The sequence below is a fragment of the Dermacentor silvarum genome, chromosome 6, assembly GCF_013339745.2.
Source record: "Dermacentor silvarum isolate Dsil-2018 chromosome 6, BIME_Dsil_1.4, whole genome shotgun sequence".
Taxonomy (NCBI): domain Eukaryota; kingdom Metazoa; phylum Arthropoda; class Arachnida; order Ixodida; family Ixodidae; genus Dermacentor; species Dermacentor silvarum.
The window spans coordinates 80,460,978-80,485,347 of record NC_051159.1 but is presented as its reverse complement, the minus strand read 5'-3'; the positions used below and the strand labels follow the sequence as shown (position 1 = coordinate 80,485,347).

The window sequence follows — 24,370 nt, the reverse complement described above, 5'->3', positions numbered from 1 at the left end:
AGAAATTTGGACTGCGGGGCAAAACGCGATAATTTCGCCAATGCGGTTTATGTAGCCGAGAAAAGCTGTGTTACACAAAAAGTTCATTCTCAATTCCTTCATCGCAGCGGCAGCGAATGTTATGGACCATTTTTTTATTATTGTATACAGCTATCTTTTCCTCGAGACAGTTTGCCAAACTAATGGCGGTGTGGTCATTTTGGAAATCGTGGGTACGAGCAACGTATCTTGTCATATGACGCGGTAAATGTAGACCTATAGCTTTCGTGGTGAAACCATGCGCGAGAAAGAAGTCCGAGCATGTGACTTGGCCTTCATTTGAACCGTGAACGGCGCCGCCGTTAGTTGGGCAAATGCGCAACGCAGAGAAGCGCACTTGCGAATTGGGAAAAAGTATGCGCCACCGAAGGAACGAAGAAAGCGGCCGCACATTGCGAAGGTTGGCAGGGGAATTGACCGCGGATAGAGCATGCCAAGTTAGCAGCATGACTCGATTCTAACAATATGGAGCAACGGCTCCCATGCCTCAGTATGCGCGCAACAGAGGGCTGCTTCCCACGCAAGAAGCCCGCTGGAGCCGAGCAGCGATGGTGTTCATCGACGCCCGGTATCTTCCAGCTGTAGATAAAAGCCTCCGAACGGGACCACGCAAACACCGCATTTATAACCCGCACTACTCGAGGGCCACTCGAGAGAGGCACTTATAATGACGCGAGTGGCGACAAAACTCGAGCAGCGCGAACTCCAGCCGAAGACGAAGCCCGACCGCACAACAACGCCGCACAAGTCGGTTAGCGAGGACGGCGACGACCGGCGACAAAAGACGAACAACCTGCTCTAAAAAAAAGGGAGAAGGCGTGGCCGCGCAGACCCCGTCACAAAAGGACTGATGACTCATTCTTCGCCTCCCGCCCGTCTCCCCCGCATAGCACGACCTGCTAAACGAGAGACAGTCTTTTTGCTCCCCACTTGTCCCGTTATCCCGAAGATCGAGAGACGCACCTAACACCCCCCAACGCGCGCACCGCTTCTTCCTTGTTCCGCTTTTCCGTTATTTGCACTTCCGTCGGCGCGCCTGGGGTGGGGCCGCAGAGAGACGGAACAGGGCGCGGAACTGGGGCAACAGGGAGTGGCGGAAAGGGAAACCAAAAACTAAACATCGCGGCATAGAACAGTCAAAGCAGACCCCACGCGGAAGAGATCGCAGCACGAGCCCGAGGGGTACCTCCCCCTGTTCCCGAGAAAGGCAAAGGCAGAACAGACAAAAGTCCCCCCCCCCCCCCCCCCCCCCCGAGAGGGAGGACGCAATGCGACCGCTTCGAGCCCCTTCTTCTTGGACCCCCGAAACCTAGCGTCCCGAAGAGGGTTGAAGTAGCACCCCTCCGCGCCCCCATTCCTGGAGCCTCGGGAGGCGCTGGGAATGCCTGCGCGGCGGCTGGCTCCAAAAAAAGCAAGCTCTTCCGGGTTCACGGGGACACGACCCCTGGGCTCCCGACGAAGCCATTCGTTCTGGTAACCTGAGCTCCTCTTGAGAACGCGCCCCTAAACTCCTGGAACGGGAGCGCTCCGAGCAGCGGGAACGACCAGACGCCGGCGCATAGAAAGTTCGAAGAGAAGAAAGGAGAGAATGCAGTGGGAAGGCGCGAGAACGAGGAGGAGGGGGGGGGGGTGCAGAACTTTCGAAAGGGCGGGCGGGGAAAGCAGGTCTCTCCTCGGCGGCATCTTTGGTTAGCAGAGCGACGATCTACATGGAAACGAGGGAGAAGGGATAGGAAAGAGCGCTGCCAGAAAGAGCGCAACCAAAGATGCAACTTTACCAACACGCCCATTCAGCCACCCTTGCGAACTCCTCGGCGGATCACGCGTGCGAAAGTCCGGAGAAAGTGGACGAACAGAGTATTCCACCCCCCTCCTATGCGTTACGACTTTCCACAAAGCGCCCAGAAATCAGTACCGACAACCGCGACTGCTATGATGGACGACGACAGCGTCAGTTGCGATAGAGGCCGCGAGGTGCTCGGCCGTTCCCTTCTTTCCATCTTCGCTTTCCACTCTTCTCCTTCGGTATACTGCGCATGGTAGTATAGAGTAAGAGAGGTAGTAACAATAGGAAAATAGGCGCCACGTCTAGTGACAGTGCCCCTTAACTGCGCCTAACTAGTTCTCTCTCTATTCGTTCCCTCAACCGTCTTTTTTTTTTTTTTTTTTCCCGGACAGTCGTTAACCCGTACAGTTGTCAGGTGTTCAAAGCTTCTCGGCACAGAAGAAGGGTCAGCTGCATCTTAGGAACGTCTTCGCGGTAGACGTGAGCATTATGCAGCTTCGCTACAGCGCAAGGAAAATGAGCAGGCGCTGATTAATAAAATGACACTAGGCGTTCAAAAAGTCGGCACGTCGTATCCTCGGGTGCAAACGAATCGTTTACACTCGTACGCGGTTCGGCTACTGCGGCTTCCTTGAACTGTCTACCAGCAGCTGAAGTGCGTACACGAAGTAAATGTTACAGCGTTAAGCGTCCCGCGCTTGTGCGCATGCATGTGGGGGCTTATTGCACTGCTTGCGTGTGCCGCGAGGTACACGAGGCATCTATGCAACAAGATAGGCTTTCAGTCGGGTCTGGAATGCACACGCTGCAAATCAGGCATCCGCTAAGCAGCTGCGAAACGAATAAAAACAAAGACACCAATTCGAAACTATAGGAGACGAGGACTTCGTGCGTATACTGCAGCGGTACGTCTTTATACTCCTTCTGCGCGTTAGCAGCTTACTTCCGAGCGGTATGCGGGGTTCGCACGCAAAGAAGCAGTTTAGCCGCGAAGGTTCTGCCAGCGGAGACGTCCAGCGGGGAGAAATCAAGGGTTTATGAATTCCTAAATCATCCGCGGCGATTAGGCGGCGGCTCGCCGCTGGTTGGCCCGAAAGCGAGGAGAGCGATCGCGTGAGAACGGAAATGGGCCGGGCAGGCGCCGAATAGACCGATCCCACCGACCGATCTGCGCATGCGCCGGTTTTCCGGAAGTAGCACTGCCGCCATCTTGGTTGTAGTCAAGTGGTAAACGAAAACACTGCAGTCCCCGCTGGTTCAGTGCTGCGCACAAGCTCCCCGGACAACTCTGCGACTCCACCACCAAGAAAAGTTCGTCATGTAAGTATTTTTTAAAGAAATTACATCGGCTGTTCATTTCAGCATGCGAGGCGAACGTTCAAAAGTGCCTGCTGCTCTTTCATTTCGGTTGTCATCCGCTGATTACGCGTTGGGTTCGAGCTATGTATGTAGCACATGCTGATGTACGCGGTCGTTTTGCGTTACTATTTTCGCAGACGTGCATCTCGTTGTCTGCAACGTTATGTTTGCCTAGCGACGAACATAATAGAGGATTTGTATACCTTTTGGAGACAGGTTTCAAATGCGGCGCCGAAACATTCGTTCCCTAATGATGCTTACCTACATGGGTTTCGCGCACGACTTGCAGACTTCGGTAGCAGCGATTTCTAGAAGTTGGGTAAGCTAGGCGGCGTTTTTTATTTACATTCTAGCGAATGGTACGGTTGCTGCTTCGAAAACTCCGACTGCGTGGCGTGAGGCAAGCGTCCCTTATTTTGCGCATGTGAATACGCGCCGCTCTCCATTATGAGCAGCCGCGATATAGTTTCATCAGTGATTCGTACTGATAGATTAAGCCGCATGCAAGCACCAAGAGCCAACAAGTGCCGCGCTAGCGTTTGAGTCGCAAGTGCCCACAGTTACCTCTGAGCTGCCTATTGTCTCTTTCCATAGCAGTTGCTGTAGTTGCAGATCAGTTTTTAAAACTACCTTCTAAAACACTGCATTATCTTTGCAGTGCACTCATGCAATGGCTACATTTCAAAATGGTCAATGTTTTCCCCGTGTTTACTTTTAATTTCTGTGTTAATGCCGTCCTTTTTTTTTTTTTTGCACTGCTATTATATCATATCCTTATTTGCTATTTCTTTAACCTCACATGTTTTTATGGTCTTATGTACATAATTGCTACCTTACTAAACTTTTTTTTCCTTATTACAGTTTTCTCTGTGTACTTTATGTGCGCCCTCTCTCCCATTATAACGCCCATCTTTGTGACCTTTGGGGATGTTTGGATAATAAATAATAATGAAAATGAGAATGACTACACTGTCATCAGATTAGCAGTATAGCGCGACACTAGAAATAATAGATACTGATAGGGTACAAGCATAATGCAGTGAAGGCATTTAACGTTTTCGATACATGCAGCTGGTTTATTATTCTGGCCCGTGTGTGGACTATGGAGCACAGATTGACTGGTACTACCTATGGTTCTTTAATAGGACTGCACAGCGTGTAAATGCTTGTATGTTCCACCTATATTGACATGGTAACGCCGTAGTCAGAATAGGTGGTCTAAAAAGTATCGATTTAGCAGAAAGTTGAGCCTGCCATTTTTAAAAAAATTACCCTGGCATATGGTATCATCAGACTTTTTTTACTTGTGGCAGTTCCATGTAGTGCTGTGCCATGGCACCTGGACTACACGAACACAACAGTCAAGGGTGGACCCGCAAAGCAAGGGCACTGAACCCATTCTTTGCAAAAGAGCACATTGTCAGGTATGTAAACTGTAGTCTGCAGTCATTCTTCTCTAAAACTTAAGTGCCTATTAGAAACGAAAGGGAGTATGCCCATATTCCAATGTTTGAGAAAGTCTAATGTTATCTCTTGAACCACTATAGTGCCGTAAAGCTCTACCCATCTTCTAGTCTCCGTAGTGTGCAAGTGCAAATTCTTTATATAATAATGAAGGTTCCTGCCAAATGAAACATTGTCCTTGTGTATAATGATTTCAGTTCTACTGTGCGTAATGCTTTTTTGTTGTTTATACAATGCGCATCCTATCTGTATCTTGTCCTCTGAAATTAAGTAATGCTTACAAGGAGCTTTAACTTTACTTTCATCTCTGTGTTTTTGTGATTTTTGTTTTGTACATCTCAAGCGAGTGTCAGATCTTGGGGTTGGCAAAGCGTGTGGTGGTTTGTGAAGCATTTCTGTCACTGCCTTTTCACCTATTGTAGGTGCTTGTACCCGTCTGTATAGTCATATTTTCTTATCTAAAATAACGCTGACTGCGACCTACTATGATGGATTGTGGTAACTGATTCCCAATGCGTGCTTTGTGGCCCAGCAACCTGTTTTCTTCGTATCCGACTGCAATCGACAGAGTCCTTTTAAATTGACTTTTAGTTTTGAACGTGCACACTACAGCCCAGCCAATGTGATGATGGAATTTCTTTATTTTCGGAACTTGCACAATGCATAAGACTGGAGGAGTATGCAAAGTTCTGTAAGGAATGGAAAGGCGTTTATGTACAGGAATGCACTGTTATATTAGTGAAATTATGCTAACTGTTCTAGCCAAGTGCAATCCTAAAATTTTCCTTTTGAGCTTCTTCGACGGGCATGTATATTATGTATGTGCGACTCAAAAATCCAGTAACAGTTCAGTAGCCAACGGAATGTGTAGATATGCATTCTTGAGGACAAAGTCCTGAAAAGCATATCAACATGACAGTTTATCCTTCATGCAGGTACACTGAAAGCAAAGGCGCTCTAAAACATCGAGGTGCTGGCCTACGGCTCTTTACATCAGGCCACCTACAGAAGTTGATGTTCTCAACCGAAGATACAGCAGAGACCATTGTGAAGGCACAAGTGCTAGCATCTATGACAACACGGACAGCATACAGCGTTGGGGTGAAGTTGCTAAAGTGCGATGGAGAAGTTGTCAGTGGCAACTGCTCATGTGTTGCTGGGAAAGGTGGAGTGTGTAAACACGTTTGCTGTGTTCTGTACGGGCTGATGCACATTGCACAGCACGATCTCACTGAGGTACCAGATGCCGTGGCATGCACTGAAGGCGAGCGGCAGTGGTACAATCCACGGGATCCAAAGAAAGTCGCTGAACAATTTGAACAGATTGTTTTCTCTAAAGACACCACTGAAAGGATTAGCGAGGCACCAAGGCATCACAAAAAACGAGCAGCGTACTCGTCACTGAGAAGTGAAGACCAAAAACTGTCCACAGTGAGCCTCATAAACTTGCATGGCAAGCTGAAAGATTCAAAGCTGGATTGCTTCGCGGATGTGCTTGAAGCAAATGACTTCTTGCCAGCAAAACAAAGAAAAGTTGAGAGCCCAGATCCCGAAGATGTGTCTCGACTGCCTGTAAGGTGGCTGGAGCGAGCAAAGCAGGGGAATGCTTTGCTGCCATATACAGAGGAAGAAGTTGCAGCCGTAGAGGCGGCCACACGACCTCAAAGTGCTTGCCTTCTTTGGCATAGATATAGGGAGGGTGTCATCACCGCGTCGATAGCACATAGAGTACACACTTGGGTTAGGACATGCCAAACCAAAATGGGGCCACATGATGCCCGACCTCTCACTGCGGCAGTGATGGGAGCAAAAAAAGGCAGGGCAACATTTGCCATGAAGAGGGGTCTATTGTGTGAGCCCGAAGCCAGACAAGCGTTTCGAGACCAAAATGACAGCCACGTGGAACTGCAAGTAATTGAGACTGGCCTCTTCCTCTCTCGTCATCACACTTTTCTAGGCGCAAGCCCAGATGGTCTTGTAAAGTGCAAATGCTGTCCGCCGCGGCTACTTGAAATCAAAGTTCCCCTCAGAGTTCAAGATTTTGCCAGAACGCAGTTGCATGCTGGGGAACTCAAAAGGAGCAGCAGGTATTACACTCAGATGCAAGTGCAGATGGGTGTGACTGGCCTGGACACCTGTGTGCTGTTTGTATACAGCAAGGAAGAGTGCTTGCAAAGTGTCGTGCCCTTTGAGAAGAGTTTTTTTGACGAGTTTGTGAAACGTTGCGAATTTTTCACCACCATGTACTTGCTGCCCCACATTGCGAGCAACTGTTGAAATAAATCTATGAATGAATGAATAAACCTTTATTTGAAGCAGTGAGTTGGCAGTCGAGGTGGGAGGGTCCCTTAGAAGATATTTTAAATAGTTGCCTGTGCACTTATTTTGTGATACCATAAATGCCGATAGGCAGCAATAGAGTTCTGGGAGGGTAATTTAAACCTCTCTACTGAAGCAGCCCAGCACATTTTTGCAGCTGTGCTGGTGAAGTATCTTTTTTACCTGTGTACTGCAAATGCCCACAAACAGCATTCCTGCCTCGGTAGTGTTGCACCATTACGCTGCACAACTCTCTTTACGCTCTTTTGGACGCACTGATGCACTTATCGAAGCAGGAAACATTCTGCAGATTTCAAATAATTTGTTACCCAGTGACCATGGCCAGATTCAAAGACGAGTGCCTCTTGTAAATGACATGTTTCAAACAGCTTACAGTCTGCATATATTTCTAAGTCACGAATGACATCAAAATAAACTACTGTACGGGAGCACTATGTGGAAAATATCCGTAGACAACTAGTCCTTGTGAAACAAATGGCTGCAAGTTTTCTGCGGTTTAATGGGGCACTGCATGAAACTATTTATTCACAGCTCCATTATCCTCCAGTAGCTGGTCGCTGTGCAGAATAGATTCCACTGAACAGAATAGTTTCTGGTCATCTGCAAACTGAAGGGTTTTCAAATCCATTTCACCAATATAAGTACCTCGAGGCCTCTCTCAGCAGAGCAGCCAGGTAGAAATGAGTATTCATTCTTCACCGTGAAAAAAAAAAGCAAACAGCTTTACAGAACACAATCATCTTGAGCAGAGATGACAACTGTTACACAGGTGTTTTATATAAGTCAGTCTTTATTATGCACTGGTACATCCAAACATGTAGACCTATAGAAAGGGGAGCTATTGTGCTAGGGAAGCTTGCCACTTTATATGTAATGCCTGATGGCCTTGAGCATGCTGGAATGTTGGAGGAATGCTAACATTGTTTTATTTCATAAAAAGGGGTAGTGATGTATTGAACCACACCGGCACAGCCCATCATCGCGAACATCAAGATTTCATTTACACCTTATCACAACAATGGTTCACCCACAAAGTTAGTCAAGAGTGCACAAATGTGCCACACTTTGTTCAGTTGTCCAGACATGCTGTTTGGGAACACCTGGGAGAGTATTTTGTAGGTCTTGATCTTCCGGATGACCCTTTCCACGTGTATGCGCACACTTGCAATGAGCCTTGTCTCAGTCTCATCTGCTTCGGACAGTTGAGGCCGTCCTTCCAGGAACGGCGGAATGTTCAAATGCAGTGAATGCTGCTTGCACTCTTCTTCGATAGTGAACCCCCTATCAGCCATCACACTTCGCCCTGGTGAGAACTTTTCCAGCACACCGCAAGCCTTTGTCAGGGCCTTGTCGGACAGTCTTCCAGGAGCAAGATCGGACACAAACATGACAAAGCCATTTGGGCTGCACACAACTAATCCTTTCGCGGTATTATGTTTTTTGTAAGAGGAATAGGTTTCACTCTGCACCCGGAATGACGAAGGGGTCTCAATGAAAATTTCTGTACAGTCGAGGATGCCATCAACGGTAGTGTAGCCCTTGTCAATGAAGGCTTTTGGCCGGTACTTGTCGCACAGTTGCGGAGACATCCAAGTTGGGACCTAAAATGAGGATTAAAAACAACATTTTGCATTTTCTACATAAACATATAATCATCATCAGCCTAATTTTATGTCCACTGCAGGACGAAGGCCTTTCCCTGCAATTTTGAATTGCCCGTCCTGCAATAGCCGATTCGAACTTGCACCTCAAATTTCCTATCTTCATCACCCCACCTAGTTTTCTGCCGTCCTCGACTGCGCTTCCCTTCTCTTGGTCTCCATTCTGTAACTCTAATGGTCCACCGGTTATCCATCCTACGCATTACATTGCCTGCCCAGCTCCATTTGTGTTCTCTTTATGTGCATTAGAATATCCTCTATCCCAGTTTGTTCTCTGATGTGCACCACTGTCTTCCTGTCCTTTACATTAGGTCTAACATTTTCCGCTCCATTGCTCTTTCTGCGGTCCTTAACTTGTTCGCGAGCTTCTTTGTTAACCTCCAAGTTTCTGCCCCATATGTTAGCACCGGTAGAATGCAATGATTGCACATGTTTCTTTTCAATGACAGTGGTAAGTTCCCAGTCAGGATTTGGCAATGCCTGCCGCATGAACTCCAACCCAATTTTATTCTTCTGTAAAATTCCTTATGATCACGGTCCCCTGTGATTTAATGACCTACGTAAACGTACTCCTTTACAGACTCTAGAAGCTGACTGGCGATCCTGAATTCTTGTTCTCTTGCCAGGCTATTTAACATTATCTTTGTCTTGTGCGTATTAATATTCAACCCCACTCTTACACTTTCTCGGCTAAAGTCCTCAATCATTTGTTGTAATTCGTGCCAATTGTTGCTGAATAGGACAATGTCATCTGCGAACCGAAGATTGCTGAGATATTGGCCGTTGATCCTCGCTCCTAAGCATTCCCAGTCTAAGAGCTTGAATACTTCTAAGCATGCAGTGAATAGCATTGGAAACATTGCGTCTCCTTGCCTGACCTTGTTCTTCATAGGCGGCATGTGGCATGAGCATTCACATGCCTGTAGAGCACTGATAATGTTTCCGGGGCAGAAAAAAACAACTTTAACATCTACTGTATGGCCTATCTTCTTCAAACTGTGTGATAACTTGTGCAAGTAAGGGAGCACCGCGACTGGCTTGTCTCTGGCAGCGCAGTCTTTTGGTGCTTTGTCTCCCAGCTTGATTTTCTTTAATATCTTTTCTGCTACTGAAACGAACAAAAGCTCGGGGTACCCATCACATGTTAGGCGGGAGGCCTGTGCAAGGAGACTGCGCATTAAAGAGTGGAAGCAAGACTTATTTAGGGCATTTGTGAAGCAAAGATTCACAATGCCCCGTTTAACCAGCTTGGACTGGGCTGACAGATAAGAAAAAAAGTGGCTTGTTCCCTCTAGGCACAGGTGATCTGTGGAGATACTAAGTTGCAAATCTGTCAGGCCCCCCATGGATGTTGCAATTCAGCAAGGCCATCGAAGAGACCGAAAACAAAAGGCACTATAAAGAAAAGGCACCTGGTGTTGACGTACCTGACAAAGCCTGTTGTCCAAAAAATCCAGCCATGTTACCCAGATCCTTGAAACAGTTGTTTTAGACACACCAAACCTGTTAGCAAAACATGAATTTGCAAAATATGCACATCAGTAATTTTCTGTTGCTAAAACAAGATCATAAGTGAACAGAGCAAGCTACTGTTAAATTATGGAGTTTTGTGCCAAAACCACGATATGATTATGAGGCACGCCGTAGTGGGGGACTCTGGAAATTTAGAGCAAGCTACTGTTGAAGTCGTCAAGATTTCATGGCACAACATGCTTAAAGAAAATTCAGTATCGTAGGCAGGCACTGTAATGAAAGTACTGCATACCATGTGCAGAGCTTTTAAAGACCATGCAAGTAAATAGCATGCTGCATTCCATGCACCTAATGTCTTAACAAAAGCAGCTCATTTCGAGGTACGAGAAGTGCCAGTTGAAGCAGAACACTTGTGCTAAACTTGCTAAATTTTCTCTTAACGTAAATATACGCTGAATGGCATCACTGCACAGCACATAACAGCGCTCACACACACGAAACAACGCTCACCACACGAAGAATTTCTTTTGGCCAAAACATTTTAGGCTTTGTTAAGCACATTGAGATAAGTTTCCATGAACATTTTCGAACAAATCGAAGATGGTCGAGCGTATGACCCCTTACATTAAGTGTGTACAATGTGAACCCCATCATAATGAATGAATCAGAATATGGAAATGTTTCTCAGGGTACCTAACCCTTTCAGTGCATTTGCGCTTCCAGAAAAGAACCTTGCTGTTTGGACAATGCACAGGGTGAAAATGCATTGAGACTATACTTGAATCCATTTAATTTTGTCTCCCGAGTATGGATGACGACGGCAATACTTGGACTCACTTTGACACATTTCCTTTCCTGTTTTGAGTGCAGAACACTAAAAAGAGGCAGTGTGAATGTGCACAGTGCTTGGTAATGATTTTTCTTCCATTTTTTACTTCCATGGTAACGAGTACCAATCATGCCTTCAATGGTGTGCCTATTCCTTTGCCGTGTGCATGAAAAGTGCAGCGGAGTTTATACATTCAGGGGCCATATTTCCCAACTTTCCATGGTCCGTATTCCATTTTGGTTCCATAAGGCCCTCTGGTATGGGTCGCTGTTGCCGCATCTTTCAGACATCCAGGCAAAACGACATTGCATTTGTGAGTGTTGCTCCAATGGTTATTCAGAGCATGACATCACGTTTAGCTGGACCACGCCCAAGAGAAAAGAAAAAAGGGTGGCACTGCTACTCCAAAGCGATGGCCAGGTGCCGGGGCGTTCAGTTTGTGGGCACTGGCATACTGGCGCCGACAGCGGAGAGGCAACAACAGTGACCAATGACGGCCATATGGAAGGGAACTGGAATATGGAAAGTTAGAGAATACGACCCCAGGGCTGTATTCAGAATCTCAGAGTAGAGTATAGGCACTGACTCCATGAGACATCATCACGATCTCATGGACTGCTAGGATCTACAGGGATGAAATAGTTAAGATCAACGGCGTTACATTGTGGAAACAAAGCGCTTTATACCTACGGCACTCATTGACCATGCAACCCTTACACCACTAAAATTTGCATCACATTTACTTTATAGCTGCCAGGATAATCCACGTTCAGCTACAAGTTGTTTTGGAATTTTGACGTCACTGCACAGCGCTATGCTTGTAAGCAGATTTTCATCACAAAGTGTTTTTAGGAATGTATTTTTTCATAACAGATTCGGTGTTAAAAGTGATTCACTTTATAGACATTTTCACTCGAGAACCAAAGTGTCCGTATAATGAGGTGCTACTACACGATGAGTAGGTGCATATACTTGAGCAGTGCTTTTGATGAAACAGGTATTAAGTTGCACATTTTGCTTGAAGTGTTCCGAGAATGCAACATGCATGCTGAGATGCGAATATAAACAAAAGTGATGTTATTGTAACGGGCTGTGCACTGCATACAAGATGGGTCCGCATAATTATGTGAACCATTAAGGCCTGTAGGGTTCTGCTTATTTTAGTCCACACAGTAGATTCATAGATGATGTTATGCATAGAATGTCCTTGTATATAAATTGGCGTGGAAACAGATTTACACGAGTCACTCCTATTAACTTTTTAGATGTTAGGTAGAAGTAACTATTGGTGCAAAAAAATTATTGCAAGCTTTGAATGTTGACAGCATACCTGTATGCAAGGTCAAGGCCATCAAGACCAAGCTTCAGTCTCATCAAGACCAGCACGAGCTGGGTCTTCAAAGGCAGGATGAAGTTTCTGTCTTCACTGGCCGTTTCTTTCATCTGCCAGAAGCACAGCCTTTTTGCATCTGGCTCTAGAAGGGACCAAAAAGTGTCCAAGCGCTTGCTGGATGTGAAGCCAGTGTAATACCGTAGCTTTTTCTCGTCTTTTACAAGGGCCTCATATGTGATATCCATGTTCTGTGCAGCTTCAGTCTTGCAACGTCTAACTTTTTCCTGCATTGCTGATAACTGAAGTCTTAAGCACCTGTTCTTCTGCTGAAGACGGTCACACAGCTTTTTTGTTTCGGCGTGGTCCTGCTGACTTCGTTTAAGCAGGTTGTTAAGCTCTGCCACTGTCGCATTTGCTGCTTCAGCTTGCTCCAGGAGTTCAGTTATGATGTGCTTTTGTTTAGCAACTTGCTCGACAAGCTCATCATAACTTAACTGTTGGCTGCTGTATGCATGGTCCAGGTGTAGATGCACTTCCTGCTGCAAAGGATCATCGCTGTCACTGCTAGCGATGGCAGAGACCTCTTGCTCAGATCCAGGTGGCACAGTTGAGCTCCTGACAACTTCAGGCTGGCAGGAGAAAATAAAGAAAGCCATGTGTTTCAGTCTTTATAACACTATTTATTCACAATACACTCGGGGCCCAAGGGCATTTGATTTGAGTTGGTTTTGATTACAAAAATTTGAACATAAACAGCAGTAAATGTACATATTATTCCAAATATAAAAGAGGCTCACAAATGAAAAAAAAGTTACAACAAGACACTGAAAAAAAAACGCAAATAATGCAGAGCACAAGCAAGGATGAACCAGATAGCATACAAGGTATATAAACAGCGCCTGCAAACAGGACCGGAAAAGGAACGACAAGAGGAATCGCACTCAAGAAGCAGCAGCATGTGCCTACAAAACAAGAAAAACAGTGGAAAAAAGATTGGCTGAATCAGGAAATGAACTAAAAAAGGGGGAAAAATTGACAATGCGACACTTTCTTGTGTTTAAGATAACAGCACATTAGTCAAACGAGACTTAAACTCAGAATGATCAGCTATTTCAACAGTGCAGCTGCAGATGAGAATTTGTACACTACATTTTTCATGAATACTTCACACTAGTAAGTTTACTAAGCATCATCACTTGTTTTTTCATGCACTAGCACAACCCTTACGTAGCTGCCACCTGTGTCAAGCCCTACCATAAAAAGAAATAATGAGGTATATGTAAGCATAACATGCTTTTTCTCTGTATTACTTGTGCTTATATTACCTTTGTTCTTCTCAACGGTCGCCTCTTCTCCACCTTTTGCTGTCTCAAAGGGAATATTGTGGGCACACGGTTCATGTAAGTCTTTTTCCCTCCTTCGAAGTGGGCACTGCAAACTCTATGTCCTGTGGTTGGAGTAAACTTCGAGAACCTAGGTAGAGAGAGTTCCAGGATTAATGCTATGACACAATGAACATGGCCAGGACAGCAATAGTGTACCTTCCACATTTTTTGTATGTACAGGCTGGATACTTCCATTGTGAGACAACGGTACAACTTTCTCTTGATTAGCGTCCATAAGATTCCATCAGTACGGTGCAAGTGATAAAGTTTTTTTTTTTTTTTTTTTTTTTTTTGGGGGGGGGGGTTATTAGACAGCGCCACAGACGCAAAAAAATCTTCAGCTGTTGCAGCCAGTTAGCTGCATAGGTGCCGCGAAATCGGCCGCGGGCATGCGCCAGATAACTACTTCCCGGAAAGTAGGGGCGAGGTTCCGGAGACACCACTTGCCTCGAGGATGATCCGTGAACGCTCATCCGACCTTTGGCCCAACGAGTTATGGCTAAGTCGTTGCCAAGAGTCCCGTGAAGCATGTTACGTCGATTAAAAAAGTTGCCTCTCGATGTACAGGGTCGTCCACTCTTAGTTTGATCACGCAAGCGCGTGGCTATGCTCTTCGAAGTGCCAATGCATCTGACACGGCCGCGCACCGAAGTGGCGTCGGCGTATAGGCACTTGTATCTGGTGCTTCTCGTAGTGCGCCACTGCGCTTCGATGTGCGGCTACGACTGACGCACTGGCACTCCGAAGAGCACGGCCATGCGCTCGCGTGTTCAAACTAAAAGTGGACGACCGTGCGCAGTAGTACTATTACAAAATCCTGGTCAGAGAGCTCACCGTCAACTTATGCATGCATGCTTGCTACTTGCGTTGTAAAGGAAACCACGTAAGCGACGTACGGGGTGCTGTACCCAAACAGCATGAACACCTAAAGGACCTCATATAGGCATACAGCACTATAACTTGTAATAAAAGTATGCAGCGATAATAAAAAAAAAGGGCGGGACGCGGGGCGATACAACAAAATGCCCGGCCTAAACACCCACTGTACGAACGGCGGCTCACCTATTCCGGAAGGGCATACGTAATGCGCAAATATTCTTTGGCGTACTCAGCTACATGGTTTTATATTCCGAGACAAGAGGCCAACCGTAATGCACCTATTTACTAGAGAAACTGTGTTTTACATGGCAAAACAGCTGTCTTACCTGCCGTTCCGTCCGGCCCTGTTAATCCGTTGGATCCACGTCTCTCGTAGCTTTCGCTCTTTAGGAAACACGTAGAATCCGAAGCCTTTGTCCCTTGTGCTGTTGTTGTAGCACCCAGGAACGCAGCAGGTGAATCCTCCCATGGCACGATAGCTCCACACTAACCAAAAATTGCCAAAAATCGTCCGACGTACAGGCACTGCGGGCGGCTGGAGCGGCCGGATGACTACAAGTACCAGCATGCACCGCGGCAGCGGTGGCGTCGTGAAACTGGCCGGTGGGATCGGTCTTGCAAAAGTTGCCAGCAGCGCGGCCGCGGCCACGCCCTGATTGGTCGGCGCCACGTTGGCGCTCATTGAGCCCCTTCCGGCGGCGGCGCCGGCGCCGAGATCTCTGGTGTGCCTTGAGCACGACGTTTCGGCTTGGCGCCTCCCTCAGAGTCGACGCTGAGCGACGCCGGGTGAATGTGGTCGGGCCTTGATTCCTACGGAAAGACAGAAAACCCTAGAAAAACACGTTCGGAGCGGCAGGGTGACCACCGCTTTGAAGGCGCATGGCGGGTAGGAGGAAATAAAAGCGCATGAAAGCAAGTTTCGCGCCATTTTCCTGACGTCGGAATGACCTGACGGGATTGCGCGCCGCAGCCATTCAGCGTGGCGGATGCGCTGGCTCCGCGAAAGAGGGTGAGAAAAAAAAACTTGGCTGTGGCTTCACTCAGTTATGTCTGGGTGTGCGTAGCGAGAGGTACGCTTAATGTTATCGTTTAGCTTGGTGTTTCGTTCCGTCGTTGATCCGCGGCCCTGGCACGAAATACCTAACTAGACGACGAACCTCCTCATCTGAATGCACTCGCCTGGCCGCTTCGTACTTACGACGCTTCTCGAAGCGTGCGGCTCGTTCTTCCTCCGTCTCCTCGGCTCGCTGCCTCCTCTTGGATTATTTCCGACGACGAAGACTAGCTTCTTTCAGTCTCTCCGACTCACTTAATTTACATATCTGCCGACCAATCCCACCGAGCCACCTCTTCTGTATATACGATGCAATGCCGACTTCTCCGGCGATGCAACGCCGGTGGTTGCTAAGCAACGCCTCAGCTCGCGGTTTCACCAGTTCCTCCTCTGACGTCATGCCAGATGGCGCGGCGAGCGGCGCTGCCAGCTGCGGTGGTATCTAGGCAACGGCTCAGCTCGCGGTGCGGCCACCGACCACAGCGAAATAGCGAGAATACGGCCAATGTAGCTCTCGATACAAAAACTGTCAGCCCTTCCACTGGGGTGGAGATGGAAGACCAGCGAAGCTGTATTATGGCGGAAATTGTGTATTTCCATTTATCACTATTAAGATGTGATGGTGTAATTGACTATTTGAACTTATATTAAAGAATGAGAAATATATATGATCCGGTGGTTTTCATTTATTCAGTAACCACAGGGACCATGGCCTTATGGTCGCCTACGGTACACCGCCATAGGGTGTACGGCGAAGGTTGGCACGTTCTTCATAAACACGTCACCAACGCCGGGCGCGTTTGGTGCGAGCGCGGGCAAAACGCCGCCGCCGTCGACAACAGTTGTGCGCGTTGTTTGTGTGAACGCACACAACCGCTGTCAAAACGCTGGCTACGTGACGGAACGGCTAAACGCCGTTGTCGACACTGTTAGTACAGTGGCTACTACTGTTAGGGGAGAGGCAGGCGAGAGCCCAGAGAGAGTCGGCGGCAGAGCTGCGCGCATGCGCCGCAGTGGGAGAGCGGGCACGCACACGCACAGTCTCGATGCCTCCTCGCCCACCGCTCCCCTTCCACTGGGAAGTCACGTTTGCTCTCCGCCGTGCGTTCGCTCCCCGTTAATTAAAGCGCGCATCCCTCGCAGTGTTGCCAGGTTTGGCTATATATGGCCAAATTGGGCTACAGGAAAAAAATTTTGGCGTCGACTTGGACAAGTTGGCTATGTGGCTATGTTTGGGCTACTGAAAATCTGCGACGTGGCTTTCTTTGGGCTATAAGTGGCGCCCTAATCCACGCTCCAGTACGCTCCAGAGGTGACTCTGATCGGGTAAAAGCAAATCTCGAAGGCTATGTTTTAGCTGGCTGAGCCGGCCGCGTGGCTGTGCGTGTGTGCGTGCGCGAAATAACCCCCTCCCTCACTCCCCTTCCCTTCCCTGTTTGCGCCGTTGTCTGAGCCGGTGGCTTTGATCTTTGATGCACTTAAACTTAATTACACCCCGCCTGACCGTTATGCACCCGATCCCCGGGCATGGGGATTAACCTGGTAGTAGTGGGTTTTTTCACAGTACATTGTACTAACATGGCTATGATCAGGAAGGGAGAGCCATAACATAGAGTCGGGGCTGTCGGGCGATCATGGCGCCGACATGAAAGAAGGGAAGCACGGGTGGATGACACGCTCCAGTGTGATGACCATGTCTTCTGGGTGAAGTATCGCGTCGGGCACAGCTTTCGACCCACTCCACGTTTCTCGCGCAAAGCTTTACTACCATTTTACTTCTCCTGCTAGATGCATTTTTGTTCGTGCTTACATTCGAGATTCATTTCGATAGGTTGGACGTAAGATCGGATCCTCCTCAGAGAGGAGAATCCAAACAAGGGGAAGTGGACCAAGTATGCGAGAACGTATAAAAAATAATGGGAGAAAAACCTAGAGCCAAAGGTGGGTTCTGGTGCTTTTACTTCTGGATGGTTTGCCCGTAATGTCACGGATGCAGATACTCATTCTGCTAATGTCGAAACATGTTTGCCACGATGACATCAGTGCCCCACATCACATGAACTTCACCCACCGGGTTAGCTTAGCAGCTGAGGTGTCGCGCTGCTTGCTCGACGAAGCGGGTTTGATTCCCGGCCACGGCGGCCGCATTTCGATCAAGGCGAAATGCAGGAACACTCGTGTACTTAGATTTAGGTGTACGTTAAAGAACCCGAGATCGCCAAAATTAATCCAGAGTCCCCCACGGCGCCATAGCCACCCAATAATATCGTATTTTCTGGCCCGTAAAACCCCAGCAATTATTAGAGAATTTTAGAATAGGGGCCTCAAACGTTTTGGGGCCCCAAAGAAATAGCGTCGAAGCCACTGCGCATGCGCAAGACGCAAGCTGTGTTTGGGTTTTGCGTCGAGCACGCTATTTCATTGATTTAGCGGGAGCCCCAAAAGCTGCACGTCTTACGTCAACAAACATGACGGCGCCCATCGAAGCGACGGCTCTAACCTATAGCACCAAACTGGGTTCGATTCGTGGTAACGCGTCAAGTTCGTAAGCTAGGATAAGTGATTGCGGTTATCGCTTTCTCTGAACTAACACGTGTAATGAAGATTGATTCATTAGACGCCGCTGATTCAGAATTCAATTGTTGATTTCATGGCTCGTAGGCATAACACGTATTGACTTGGCTGGGTGAAGGTACGTAAAGTCGGTTACTCAAAACTAAGCTCAACAAGGTGCTTGCTGCTAATAGAATAAAGTTCTAAATTGTAATTAAACGCGAAAACATGGAAATCTAAATTACCATTGTTGTCATAAAATGGTATATTTCATTTTAATATTTATGACAGCTTTTCTTTGACGTCATAGTGACGCTGCAAGCAGTGTTGCCAGGTCCGACGAGGCGGCGTAACCAAAAGCTAGAGAAGTTGTAGCCCAAATGTAGCCAAACAGAAAAAATGTGCAAAATATTTCGTAGCCAAATATAGCCATTTTTATTTGCAATTTTATTTGTGTATACATTTTCACATTCGACTACGCCAATCCTTTTTTGCACAGCCCGTTGTAACAAAACGTCCGTGCCGCCGTTACGGTCGGCCCTTTACATCAACAACAGCGACATCATGCTTGCGCAGAAGACTTTTTGGTTGGCCCCGGAAGCTCTTAAGTTCCAGCGAATCGCTGCAGAGAGCGAATCAGTGCTTTTATTTTATGACAGATAGTACTAAGTTATTATTTTTAGTTATTTACAGTAATATTAACTACTAATTCAGCTTTCTAGCTGTCGTGAACACAAAATAATGTTCAGCGTCATCGATCTCTCACGTTATCTCTGCCTACGGCGTAGAAGTTCAGCTGTCCAGCGATCTGCGATGGCAACGTGTTCACGGCTTCTTTTTTGATGAGCTAAAACAAGTCTTTCGCGCTATGATATGTCGCGTTATTTGTCTCATCGTCCTATCTTGTTTCCTGCTTTCTTGTTTTTGTTTTTCAATTATCTTGGCCCGGATTAGCTGGGACACACACTACCTATATAGTGTCAATTTACATCAACCTGGCCGCCATCTTAGGTCTCTAGCACGCCAAGAACATGCGTTAAGAAAAGGGACAGGCAACAGATGCCACTCACTGTCTGAATCAGTGTAAGTGGAGTTTTAGAAGACTACTGCGCAAACCGACACACTATAGTGTAAGAAGCGCGCAGTCGTTTTCGGCGACGAGCACGTCCCGAACTAACTCGTTCGAAATGGTAAAAGCCGCGACGGCTTTTAATTGATAACAGTGGTAATGCTGTGAAAACCGGTTACTGTCAAAAAGCAAACCATGTTGATGGCTAATAACGTTTAAGAATAGGGGCCATTAAAGTTTGGAGCCCCAAAGAGCTTTCCAGGGGTTAGCGTTGGGGCATGCAGGAATGAAGAGTTTTGGAATAGGCGTTTTGCGTTTGCGGATAGAGTGTTGCATTTGCAGCGTCACTACGGCGTCAAAGAAAAGCTGTTATAAATATTAAAATAAAATATACCATTTTATGATAAGAAAAGTAATAATACTTTCGTGTTCTCGCCTTTAATTACAATTTAGAAATTAGTCTATTAGCAGCATGAAACTTACTCCGCTTAGTTTTGAGTAACCAACTTTACGCACTTTCACCTAGCCAAGTAAATCCGTGATAGGCCTACGAGCCATGAAATCGACAATTGAATTTGGAATCATCGGCGTATAATGAATCAATCTTCATTACACATGTTAGCTGAGAGAAAGCGATAACCGCAATCACTTCTTCTAGCTTACGAACTTCACGCGTTACCGCGAATCGAGCACAGTTTTGTGCTAGGTTGGAGCCGTCGCTTCGATGGGCGCCGCCATGTTTGTTGACGAAAGCTTTTGGGGTAGCTTTTGGGGCTCCCGCTAAATCGATGAAAATAGCGTGCCCGACGCAAAACCCAAACAAAGTTTCCGTCGTGCGCATGCGCAGTGGCTTCGACGCTATTTCTTTGGGGCTCCAATACGTTTGAGGCCCCTGTTCCAAAACTCTAATAATTGCTGGGATTTTACGTGCCAAAACCACGATATGATTGGGAGGCATGACGCAGTGGGGGACTCCGGATTAATTTTGGCCCCCTCGGGTTCTTTAACGTACGCCTAAATCTAAGTACACGGGTGTTCCTGCATTTCGCCTTGATCGAAATGCGGCCGCCGTCGCCGGGAATCAAACCCGCGTCATCTAGCTAGCAGCACGACACCTCACAAGCTAAGCTAACACGGTGGGTGAAATTCACGTGACGTGGTGCACTGATGTCATCGTGGCAAACATGTTTCGATATTGGCAGAATGAGTATCTGCATCCATGACGTTACGGGCAAACCATCTATAAGTAAAAGCACCAGAGCCCACCTTTGGCTGGGGGTCTTGCTCCCATTCTTTTTTATACGTTCTCGCATACTTGGCCCACTTCCCTATCTTTGGATTCTCCTCTCTGAGGAGGATCCGATCTTACGTCCAACCTATCGAAATGAATCTCGAATCGAAGCACAAAGAAAAATTCATCTAGCAGGAAAAGGAAAATGGCAGTAAAGCTTAGCGCCAGAAACGTGGAGTAGGTCGAAAGCTGTGCCCGGCGCGATACTTCATCCGGAAGACATGGCCATGAACACACTGGGGCGTGTCATGCACCCGTGTTTCCATTCTTTCATGTCGGTGCCACGATCGCCCGACGGCCCCTACCCTATATGTTATTGCTCTCCTTTCCTGAGCATAGCCATGTTGGTACAGTGTACTGTGAAAAACCCACTACTCCCAGGTTCATCCCGATGTCCGGGGATCGCGGGTGCCTAACGGTCAAGCAGGGTGTAAGTTTAAGTGCATCAAAGATCGAAGCCACCGGCTCAGACAACAGCGCAGAGAGGGAAGGAAAGGTGAGGGGGGGGGGGGGGGGTTCATTTCGCGCACGCACACACGCCGGCTCAGCCAGCTCAAACACAGCCTTCGAGATTTGCTTCTACCCGATCAGAGCCACCTCTGGAGCGTGGATTAGGGCGCCACTTATAGCCCAAACACAGCCAAGTCGCAGATTTGCAGTAGCCAAAATATAGTCACATAGCCAACTCGTCCAAGTCGACGCCAAAAAAACTTTACCGTAGCCCCATTTGGCTAAATATAGCCAAACCTGGCAACATTGGAGCTCTGCTCCCAGCGGAGACATGGCGATGCGGCTGCAGCGCGTGGCAATCGTCTTCACTACAACTGCCCCCGTGGAAAAAGGAGCCATCCTGGCGACTCACGGCAAAGACAGGATGAGCGGCTCATAATAGGGCTTAACGGGGGACGTGGCTTTGAAAATCAACTTCCTTATTTCTTCGTGGATTTCGATGAAAATTGGCACAACTGTTAGAATGTCTGCCTGATACTTCCATATAAGTTTCAGAGTGATACTTTGAGAATATTTTATTGAGCAGATTTTTTCTCTCTGGAACCTCTGGAGGGCCTGGGTAGCTTAAACAAACACGATGGAAGGCTCGTTGAGTTCGCAGCTGAAGGTTGTGACAGTCGTGCTTTCTTTTTCGCAACACATGTTTTTTTTTTTTTTTTTTTTTTTTTTGAACGTCGTTTTTTATGCTACCTTCGCATCAAAGCACACTTTCGGGGTGAACGAATAACCACATCATAAATTCACAAAAAGTCACTATAAGAAAACGAGACTGTCACGACCTGCACTGAAGCCCAAGAAACGTGACAAAAAAGAAAAGAAACGGAGTCAGAATAGGCTAAACGGTAACAAAGAAATCAGCTCCAGAAACACCCGAAGAGCAAAAAAAAAAAAAATCAGTTTTGAGAAAACGGCTCTCAAGCTTCGCCTTCTGTTCATTTCTCTAAAAGGCAGCAAATTTGTAGTCTTTGGTGTGTCTTGTGATGTGGGGGTTCTTGGACATGTGGCCTCTGGTCAGGTGCACCTTCGCCTCCCCCCATCCGGTTTTTTTTTTTTTTTTTTTTTTTTTTTTTTTTTTTTTTATGGCATTATTTACTGCTGCTCTATGTGCGGTGCCAGGGGTTCAGAAAAAGTGAGGTGCAGAACTCTGTGGGCATGAAACCATTCCAGTGTTGTACCTGCAGACTGCCCGACAGCAGTCTCCAGTGCAATCAGTGAGGCATTGTTTTCTTTTGGTAGAATCGACCATGTTACTGAATGAAGGCCCTCGGCAGCTTTCCGTATCATCTTCCATTGAGAATGGCTGCGCAGTTTAGGATCAGAGAGCCACTTATAGGCAGCAGTGCAGCTGCTAGGTGATTTCCATCTTGTACTTTTGTATGATGCCTCCCTTCTGCAGCCAGGTGTCTGTGCCAGCCCAAGGGGCCTAGTGAACGCAATGATGAGGTTCTCTTTTATGAAGGGGTGGATGATAGATATTGTTACGAGATATCGTGACAATATGATAATAGAATCGGCACGGGATGTACTTTGTCGCGGGTCCGAGGTGCCGATGCGCGAAATGCCTAGCCGCGGGTCAGAGGAGTCGACGCTCGATGAGCTTAGTCGTGTAGCTTAGTCGATGAGCTTAGTCCGAGGTGCCGATGCGCGAAAAGCCTAGCCGCGAGCTCGTTAAGTCGATGCTCGATGTGCCTAGTTGCGCAGTCCGAGGTGCCGATGCGGGAAGAGCCTAGCCGCGGGCTCGAGGAGTCGACGCTTGGTGTGCTCAGTCGCGCAGCCGGAAGCGCCGATGCACGAAATGTTTAAGCGAGGGTCCGAGATGTCCGCGCGCGATGTACTTGATCGCCGAGCCGGAGACGTCTAGCCGCGGGTCCGAGGATCGCGTGCGCGATGTGCTTGGTCGCGAATTCCGTAACACGGCTGACAGGCTTAGCCGTGTGTCCAAGGATTTCGTGCACGAAGCTCACGAAGTCCGCATCACCGATGCTCGGAATGCTTATCGGCGGGTCTGAGACGTCCGCAAACGGAAGGATCAGCCACGCTACTGCGATGCCCGCGTAGCACCCGTTTTGACACTCGTCGAGATTACGGAGACGGTCCAAAGCTCGCGAGGTGCAAAGACCGCAACGAGCCGAGCAGACATCACGGAGAGAGCGCCGGGCCGATGGCGAACCGCGCTGGAGTCACGTGGCAGGAGCGGCCAATCGGAGACTCCGGACGACCTTCAATCATGTGCTTTTTGTGCGCTTGTTTTTGTATGGAGGAGATAGCTGAAGCGGAAAACTTGAACGCATAGAAATTCGCTTTCCGACGAGACCAAGATGGCGGCGCTCGGTTGCGCCGTTCCGGAGATATTGTGGCTTGAAAAAACGCTGTTCTTTCGTGATTTCCGCGAAATTTTTCCACACCTTGGCTGATACAACAATTTTAGAGCACTTATACACCGTTTTCAGTGATGATATTTCGGAATCAGATAGAAAAAGAGTTGTAGAAACTGAAAATGTGATTTTCAAAAAATCCATTTTTGGCTATTTTTCGCGTTGCGAAAGCCGCATCCACCTTTCCTTTAACTGCACGAGAATGGTTTCACAACCCCGACAGCGTCGATCCTTGGGCAGTGTGATAGGCTCAACGACATAGTTCATAGGCAATGTCTGCGCAACCGTACGGTAGTTCGGTTGCGCAGTGGGAAGCGCTACCCGGACGAACGACAGAGGAAGAGACGATACGAGCGCTGACTGACAACTGATTTATTATTTTCGAGCAAGTCAATGTATATATGCACAAAATGTGATCATGTGACGCGTACAAGTGGTGAAAGGTTCTCAGCATATCTTGTCATGAATATCATGAATATCATGCAGAGGTCTGGCTAACACATGCACCTGAGTTAACATGCATGTAGTAGGCATCTACAATCTCGCGGTTGATTTGGTTTCTATTTTTATACAGTATTTCAGCTTCTTCAAACACGGGTTGCATGGGCAATTTTTACAATGCGTGGCCAGATTTGAACTGGTTGAATTTCTGATTGCGGCTTGGTGCTCCTAAGGCGAATGTTGATCGAGGTTACTTTGTACTCCTAACGGAAGGGCAGTTTTCTGAGAAAGCCTGAACTGCTTTGAAAAAAGAGCACGGTGCCTGGGGTTCAAACCAAGTGAGGTGCAGAACTCTGTGGGCATGAAAGCATGAATATAGTTCCAGTGTTGTACCTGCAGACTGCCTGACAGCAGTCTCCAGTGCAATCAGTGAGGCATTGTTTTCTTTTGGCAGAATCGACCATGTTACTGAATGAAGGCCCTCGGCAGCTTTCCGTATCATCTTCCATTGAGAATGGCTGCGCAGTTT

At 47.5% G+C, this 24,370-nt stretch overlaps 2 protein-coding genes across 4 annotated transcripts; one reads left to right on the top strand and one right to left on the bottom strand.

The window, feature by feature from the left end:
• Positions 1-3,019: 3,019 nt before the first annotated feature.
• Positions 3,020-6,936, top strand: LOC119456750 (uncharacterized). 3 transcript variants are annotated; one of them, XM_049668621.1, is made up of 3 exons: positions 3,020-3,145; positions 4,508-4,608; positions 5,584-6,936. In XM_049668621.1, exons 2-3 carry the CDS (start codon positions 4,517-4,519, stop codon positions 6,923-6,925), a joined length of 1,434 nt encoding a protein of 477 aa, XP_049524578.1. In that variant the 5' UTR covers positions 3,020-3,145; positions 4,508-4,516; the 3' UTR covers positions 6,926-6,936. The 3 variants fall into 3 exon arrangements, with proteins under 3 accessions (XP_049524578.1, XP_049524576.1, XP_049524577.1); XM_049668619.1 differs by having other exon boundaries at positions 4,498-4,608; XM_049668620.1 differs by lacking the exon at positions 3,020-3,145 and having other exon boundaries at positions 4,363-4,608.
• An 829-nt stretch (positions 6,937-7,765) lies between these two features.
• LOC119455659 (uncharacterized) lies at positions 7,766-15,148 on the bottom strand. The gene is made up of 5 exons (XM_037717075.2): positions 14,875-15,148; positions 13,610-13,757; positions 12,282-12,913; positions 10,077-10,152; positions 7,766-8,589 (listed from the first exon to the last, which is right to left on the bottom strand). Exons 1-5 carry the CDS (start codon positions 15,114-15,116, stop codon positions 7,999-8,001), a joined length of 1,689 nt encoding a protein of 562 aa, XP_037573003.2. The 5' UTR covers positions 15,117-15,148; the 3' UTR covers positions 7,766-7,998.
• Positions 15,149-24,370: the final 9,222 nt, after the last annotated feature.

What these genes read in the sequence shown, in the direction of transcription:
- LOC119456750 (XM_049668621.1), top strand. Translation starts at nt 4,517, where the DNA reads ATGGCACCTGGACTACACGAACACAACAGTCAAGGGTGGACCCGCAAA. An exon ending in GCAAAAGAGCACATTGTCAG is followed by an intron (nt 4,609 to 5,583) that starts GTATGTAAACTG and finishes TCCTTCATGCAG; the next exon opens with GTACACTGAAAGCAAAGGCG.
- LOC119455659 (XM_037717075.2), bottom strand. Translation starts at nt 15,116, where the DNA reads ATGCTGGTACTTGTAGTCATCCGGCCGCTCCAGCCGCCCGCAGTGCCT. An exon ending in AGGGCCGGACGGAACGGCAG is followed by an intron (nt 13,758 to 14,874) that starts GTAAGACAGCTG and finishes CTCTCTACCTAG; the next exon opens with GTTCTCGAAGTTTACTCCAA. An exon ending in TGGACAACAGGCTTTGTCAG is followed by an intron (nt 8,590 to 10,076) that starts GTACGTCAACAC and finishes TCCTCATTTTAG; the next exon opens with GTCCCAACTTGGATGTCTCC.